Source organism: Vicia villosa, unplaced genomic scaffold, assembly GCF_029867415.1.
Source record: "Vicia villosa cultivar HV-30 ecotype Madison, WI unplaced genomic scaffold, Vvil1.0 ctg.002224F_1_1, whole genome shotgun sequence".
NCBI lineage: Eukaryota > Viridiplantae > Streptophyta > Magnoliopsida > Fabales > Fabaceae > Vicia > Vicia villosa.
The window spans coordinates 325,833-333,596 of record NW_026705869.1 but is presented as its reverse complement, the minus strand read 5'-3'; the positions used below and the strand labels follow the sequence as shown (position 1 = coordinate 333,596).

General features: G+C 35.6%; 1 protein-coding gene across 2 annotated transcripts; it reads left to right on the top strand.

Moving 5' to 3' along the window:
• The first annotated feature begins 2,604 nt into the window (after positions 1 to 2,604).
• Positions 2,605 to 7,764, top strand: LOC131638229 (dihydroceramide fatty acyl 2-hydroxylase FAH1-like). 2 transcript variants are annotated; one of them, XM_058908775.1, is made up of 7 exons: positions 2,605 to 2,891; positions 3,884 to 3,941; positions 4,137 to 4,229; positions 4,801 to 4,997; positions 5,356 to 5,461; positions 6,465 to 6,611; positions 7,417 to 7,764. In XM_058908775.1, the coding sequence occupies exons 2-7, from the start codon at positions 3,891 to 3,893 to the stop codon at positions 7,534 to 7,536; spliced, it is 714 nt and encodes a 237-aa protein (XP_058764758.1). In that variant the 5' UTR covers positions 2,605 to 2,891; positions 3,884 to 3,890; the 3' UTR covers positions 7,537 to 7,764. The 2 variants fall into 2 exon arrangements, with proteins under 2 accessions (XP_058764758.1, XP_058764759.1); XM_058908776.1 differs by lacking the exon at positions 2,605 to 2,891 and adding an exon at positions 3,663 to 3,758.

Here is a 7,764-nt window from a genome sequence, read left to right as displayed (position 1 = left end):
GTGCATCTACGAAAGCAATTTGCGCCAGACTATTCTCCTCTCATTCTTCACTTTTCATCTTTTAAACACTTTCAATCTCTCTCAATCTCAAAAATCAAAATCAACCAAAGTTGTTTTTTCTCTCGAGTTCGGCGGTAAACGTGTGCATCAACGATCAATACATTCCAACAACTTCAAAATGCAATTTAATCAGTAAGTTTTTTTACTTTTCGAGTTATTTTCGAGTTTTCCCGTTGGATAGTTTAAGAAACATAGTTTAGAGACATGTAGGTATTTTTGAATGTGTAAAACGGACGATTAAGCCGCCAAATTGGGGTTTTTAAGCCTCTGGAACAATGACAAACGCCATTGCTGCGTCCTTGGAGTTTCAGAATGTTCAGTAGGTGTATCTACGGAACAAGGTAGTTCCGCAAATGCACATACGGAACAAACCCATTTTTTTGAAATGTTAGATTGTTCCGTAGATGCCTCGCGACCTTCTTGTGTCCGTTCCTATCTTGATGACCCGTCGACAAATAGATGAGGTATTTGCAAATTGGGACCATCACATGGTTCCTGACGAGGCTCGAGAGACCAGATCAGAGAGAGAGACTGGAGCTGCACCGACGGGTACAACACTTGGTACTTCGCAGTGTCACACCCTTACATGATCCCCAATGCAGTGAGATCAACGCTCAGACCAGCCCACGAGGAGATCTTGCAGACTCACCAGTCTCAATTGGACCACACTGACGATGTTCTTGCCCGCTGTCCTGAGACACTTGACATGGCGCGGGCAGGCATTGCCGATGGTTTCTTCCTTTAGGGGTTTGATCACAGGCGTATACTAGATGGTATCACTAGGGTGGCACATGGGGCATATTGTACCTTCGACATCGAGGCAGGACATGTGGGTAGGGGTGATCGCGGTGCGGATTGGGCGGTTTTCACGAAAAAAATCATCCGAACCGCAAGAGAAAAAATCGTGCGGTTTGGTTTTGTTCGGTTGGCTTTTAAAAAAATCCGAACCAAACCAAACCAACCTAATGCGGTTTGGTTCGGTGCGGTTGGTTCGGTTTTTTAGAAATATTTTATTGAACCATTCATATACATATAGATGATAACATATCTTTGTATTTAGACATTCATACACTATTAAATAACAACAAAACTCGTCAGATTTTGACAATAACTTTCTATTTAATATGTAAAAATTAAATTAGGCAAAAGTGGAATAATAAACATAAAATAATAATATAAAACAATATAAAAATTATTAGAATGAAACAAAAATATAGAAGATACGAGAGATTAGTGAAGGTGAAAACAAAAAAACAAAAGAGTTGAGAGATTAGAGAAGAAGATGTGCGATAAAAACGAAACTGAAATAGGGAACATTTGCCTAAAAATGAGAAGGTGAAAAGAAAGAATATAAGAGAGTAGATATTATAGAAAAAGAGGGAAGATGTATGTGGCAAAGAAGACGCGATAATGCTATTAGAGATTTGAGAAGATCGGGACTAAAATTATGTGTAAGGATGAGAAAATTGTTCGTAATCATAAGGTTAAGGTATTATAGATTTAAGTTTGGGTTGAATGTGAGTTAAGTAAAAGTTAGGTTGTAACATAATGCGGTTTTGATTCGGTTTGGTTCGGTTTATAAAATACAAACCGCAAACCGAACCGAACCATGCGATTTTGTTAAAAGATAACCCAAACTAATCCGAACCAAATGCGGTTTTTTGCGGTTTCGGTTTGGTTTGGTTTGGTTTGCGGTTTTCTATTGGGTTGGTTTGGTTTTGATCACCCCTACATGTGGGGCACTTGACGGTAGAGGTAGAGTAACCAACAAACGACGTGGTGGACGAAGAGGCGGGGCCAGAGGCAGGGTAGATGATGAAGATGATGTCTAACACACAGAATAATGATGTCTGTGATTTTATTGATGTCTGTATTTTGATTACATTTTTGCACTTTATTTTGATTATGTATTAGACACTATTAAGATGATATACACAATATACTATTTTGTTGTATCATATTTCATTGCCTTTAAATTGCACTACTATGATGTCCTATAATTTGATGTTCCATTTTTGTTAAAAATATTAGAGTTTTGGAATGAAATAACATTGATTTAAAATATAGCAGAAAGTTCCGTAGGTACATCTACGGAACACTCTATTTTAAACACGTTTTGTATATACATCGACAAAAGATTTACTGAACTAAAATATTTTGAATTTTTCCAATGTTCACTATGTTTTTTACCGCTTACGTCGATGTACCTACAAGAAAAATCAAAATTTTTAAATAAAAAGTACTTTCAAATATGTATCTACGAAATCAAAAAATATAATTGAGATTTCGCAAGATAAACAATAGTATCAATGGATGGATTGAGATTTTTTCTCTCTCTAACATAGATGCACAATTTTCTTAATAGTAAGAACACAAGTTAGAATTTCTCTTTTCTATTTTTATTTTTATAAAAATAGCATTGTTTTGTAAAAATACAAAAATGAAATCAAAGTCCAATATATTCCACGTTACGAAAACACATGAGCCCCCATTTACCCGAACCACACCCAATTGCCAGACTGTCAACGGCTAGATTCCATCGCCCACAGAATTTATTCCTTACTATTCCACAAAAACGGACGGTCCAGATCATCTATGCATGCCCCAAAAACACTAATCGATCACTCACCACAACACGCAAACACTATCCCCAATCCTTTTCCATAGCTCAACGTGGAAAACGGAACGGCGCGGTCACTCAACTCAAACGGTGGTTTCCGCGGCGGTCTACGGTGCTTCTTAGTTCTCCGATCAGTGATAAAGTCTGCACGATTCTACTGCCGTCTTCTGCTGTTTTGAATTTTACCTGCATTGTCGTCTTCCACTGTTCGGTTAGTTTTGTCAACTTCAGTTCCGAGTTCTAGATCTAGTTTTGCTCTTGATTCAGCGTTTCAATTCAGCTATTTCAGTAGTGAATTTGCTTCGTGTGATGGATTTGTTTACTGAAAATTCAATTTCGAGTGTGGTTGAGTGTTTTGATTTTGACAATTTTAGAGTTTCGCTACTTCATTTCACTGCTCAGTTGGATTGTTTGTAGATGTATGATATAGTTTGTAGCTGATTGCATTAGGAAGTCTGTAGCACCGAAAACTCGGAAAAAAATTGTATCGGTGTCGTGTCTGGGGTGTCTGTGCTTCATTAGTAATCACTGGTGTTGACATATAAGTATCGTTGTTTGGTGTTGTGTTTCAGGTGTCAGTACTTCGTAGATTAGTAAATAGATTAGTAATCACTGATATCCAGGTGTCAAAGTCGGGGTGATGTTTTAGGTGTCCGAGCTTCATATATTACTAATCACTTCATCGATATGATCTTATATTTCTGTTCTGTATTCACTCACTAGGGGATTTATTTATTTTTTATTTCAAGTAATGATGAGGGTTTAGAAAAAGGAAGTTTCAATTATTTGTTTTTTTTTTCTTTCTGAAGCAGTATTTTTTTCACTGTGTATGCATGTGAAATGATTACTTTTTTTTTTGTATGATGTTATGATGAGGAGTGAAAAGTTTGGTATTTATTTATAGTATGATGGATAAGACTGTGGTCTTTTCTGGTGGCTGTAAGGGTGTTTATGGGATTGATTGAATTAATTAAAATTTGGTACGTTAGCTTTGGTCTGAAGCAATGAAAATACTTTGTTTTCTTGTGGCTTTTTCCTAAGAAAAAGGTCAAAATAGTTGATGTCATTAGAACGGCAGGTCATGTTCCTAGCTTTTTCCTAATACATTTTGTGTTTCATATAATGCTTTTGCAACATCGTTGTTTTTGTCGTTGAACTAGTTTCGGGACAAGAGTTTAACACTTTCTTATTTTTGGAGTTCAGTACCAAGATGGTTGCCCAGAACTTTGTAGTTGATTTGAATAAGGCCCTTGTTTTCCAGGTACGGGCTCAACCCTTAAAGATCCTCTTTCAAAAATGGTCTCCGTGTATTAGATTTCAAATGTTGCATAGTTTTCATTTAAGTTTATGTGTGAACTTCTGTTGTGATAAGTGATAACAAGTGGATAGTTTGTACTTTGTGTACGTATACCAAGTAATATTCAAAGAACCTGAGCAAATTTTTAGTGTTCTACAGGTTGGTCATCTTGGTGAAGCTTATGAAGAGTGGGTTCATCAGCCCATTGTTAGCAAGGAAGGCCCCCGTTTCTTTCAAAATGAGGTTCTGGAGGTATGTCATTAAACACTTCCAAAGTAGCCAAGCCTTGTATCACTTTGTGGGGGTGGCTAGGCAGACCAATTGATGATACTAGATTTATAATAAACCGAGTTTTCGGTAAACTATGAAACCGTTTAGAGCAAGGTCTTTTTCAATGGTTTCTTCAAAATAATTCTATGACCATAGTTCCTCCAAAATTTTAATTTCACTATATCTTCTACATTTCTACTTTCTATCATTTAGCTCTTATTGGCCCTCTTCTCACAGATGAAACTTCACAGGACGAATTTCAGTTACCTTGTCGTGAATAGTCTCTAATCTAAGTTTCTCCCTGAATAATCACTCCTAATCTTATTTTGTTTCCGTGTATTTCTAGTTTATACTAATGACTAAATTTTTTGGTATATAGCTTTTAGATAAAAATTTCCTTTGAGTTTGATTGGCATGTTGCAACTATAGAGATCATGGTGCTATCTTATCCTTTTAACAAATAATCACATTTCAAGCAAATGGGGATTTTGAATTTTATGTTCTATACATTTTAGAATATCATGTGTTCCTGACTCATTACTGTTTGGAACAGTTCTTGACCCTCACAGTCTGGTGGGCAATACCAGTCATTTGGCTTCCCGTTGTATGTTGGTTTGTATATAACTCTGTACAAATGGGCCTCAGCTGTCCTCATATAGCTCTGATGGTGGTTCTTGGCATTCTTGTGTGGACATTGCTTGAGTACACATTGCACCGTTTTCTTTTCCACATTAAAACAAAGACCTACTGGTTAGATCTCTCTGTGTTCCCTTTTGTTTCTATAGCATGAAATTATAATTTGATTTGAGAAATGTTGGCAACACATTCCCTAACATGCTCTATTATTGTAATAGAATACATGTTGGTTTGCTTTGCCCAAAGGCAGAGTGTGTCCCACCAAAGAAAAAGTGGCACTGGCATGATTTAGTGGACTTCAATAGGAATTTTACCCATTAATAAACAACATTTTTACAAGAATGTGTTGCTAGCATTAATCATTAGGTTTTGCATGTCTTGAACCATATCTGCTTTGAGTAACAGCTCGTTGTTTTTTAATCACACTGAAAGATTATTCTGTAATGTTTTTTTTGGTTAAATGTTGCTTTAGGGGAAATACCTTGCATTATCTTCTACATGGCTGCCACCACAAACACCCCATGGATGGTTTGAGACTTGTTTTCCCCCCTGCTGCAACAGCTATATTATTGTTCCCGGTATCTATTTTTTTTGCCATATTTTATGCTGCATTTTCCAATATTGGCTGTGAATAAATCTTGCGATTTCATCTAAGTTTTTAGTTTTTACCATGAATTCTAATAGGAATTTGGAATGACCAAAAGAGTAATTAGATTTTTCCCCTTCTACTAAGAAAATTCAAGTCTTGCATAGGCTTGTGATATAGTCAAAGTAGAGCTTCTAAAACCTCAACAATCCTCACCTTACTAGTCGATCTTCTAAGGTTGAGTTAGGTCCAAAAAACGTAAGACTGTCTCCAATCTAATTAGATTATTAGAAGTATGGCTTAAGGTTTTGGTCCTTGTATATTTTTATTATATTGTTAAAATCTATTAATGTTGGTCATTCTTTTTTTAAAATCGTTCAGTTTGGGTAGCTCACCAATCATGTTTAATGTTTTTCCTACAACAATTCTTTCATCCAATTACTCCTTTAAATAGTGTCACATCAAAGTTTGGGAAGTGTGTCAAATGGTTATTTAAAGCATCAGTTTTAGATTGATTATTTTTTATTGCATTACTACATGCCACTATTTAATAAAATGATTTGGAAGGAAAGTCACCACTAGGGGTACATCATTGGAAGTTTGAAGCAGAACATTTTTAAAGCAGAGTAACATATAAGAATGGCGGATAAGATCCTCACTATAGTTGGAATTGTATTTAATTTCATGCTGGAAAAGAATGATTAGTCAAATAATAATTTAAGGTCTTGCTACACCTTAGCTTAAGAAAAACAAAGAAATTGTTGTATCTGGATTTCTTGACTCAGGTCAGGACAGATGCTCCCGTCGTGTATAACTCAATTTGTAGCTTTCTTTTGAAAATGTAAAAAACTTTTTGCCATTTTATAGGATACTTCTATTAATTCTGAATGTAGATATGTGATATGTCAATATTGGTAAGGTTCAGAGATAACTTTTGCACACATAGTTTAAGGTTCCATGAAGTGATGTTGATGTTTTTGTATGTCGGTCTCTAGTTCTGGAACACGGTGAAGCTCTTTTCCACCCCTTCAACTGCTCCTGCTTTATTTGGAGGCGGCTTATTGGGGTATGTAATATACGATTGCACCCATTATTACTTGCACCATGGTCAGCCAAGGACCGAAGTTCCCCGTAATCTCAAGGTAAAAACACTTACCTCCCTCCTTTAACTGTGGATGTCAATTAAATTACCATTCATTACTCCAATATTATTCTTAGCAAAATCATATTGTTCTAATCAAAATCAATGAAAGGGATAATAATGGCTGTATAATTTACCTGATATTAGCTGATCAAAGTTAGTTGTTCTAGTAGTTAAGTATTTAATTTCAGTAGAAACTGAAGGACGTTGAACCTAGATATGTGTATGTAACCATTTGGTGCAATAGTTATTTTTCTTGCCTTCTTTCTGGCTTTCTCTTCACAACAACAACCAAGCCTTATCCCGATAAGTGGGATTGGCTACATGGATCAAATTACGTCATAATGTTCTATCAAAGACCATGTGTCTATCCAATTCGTTAATCTCAAGATTTTTGTTAATAGTTCTCTTTTAGTTTTTCTGATTTTCTCTATAATTTAAATAAAAAATGTGAATATAGACGTTTCCCACCCTCTTTTCAATAATATTTATCAGCCTTTTGAAATAACAGTCACAAAACATGGCACATGGTCAAGTTTCTCAAGGAGTTTAGATCATCCTTTTTTGGGAACACAATAATTTCATTTTTCACATTCACATGTCCTGCTTGGGGGTACCCTTCAAACTTGGGTATAATTTTGTCTCTTCCTATCATTGTATCTTCCTAAACATGCTATTGATAAGGAAAGGTGAAAGATGAAATAACTTGGACAGATTTATTTAAAACTCTGCTAATACATTTACTGACAGTTATTTCCGTCTTGTGAGCCATACAAGCCTAATCATCTTTCCCTGGTTTTCTGCAGAAGTACCACTTGAACCATCACTTTCGAATCCAGGATAAGGGCTTTGGGATCACTTCAAAACTATGGGATAAAGTTTTTGGAACACTTCCTTCATCAAAAGCGGATGCGAAAAGTATGTAAATTTACTGTTAGGAATAGCATAAGTTGGTTGGTTAAAATAATAGAAAATTCAGGAATTCCTGTTTTATTTGTCTAATCATTTATTCTTCTCCCGATTAAAGTTTGTGTGGGGTTAGCTTGCAATTTTTCGACAATTTTATAGGGCCAAAGTTCTCCAATGTGAACACTCTGTAAAAATTGATATATTTTATCAGGTTTATGGTGGAAATCTTATCTACTTGTGTATAA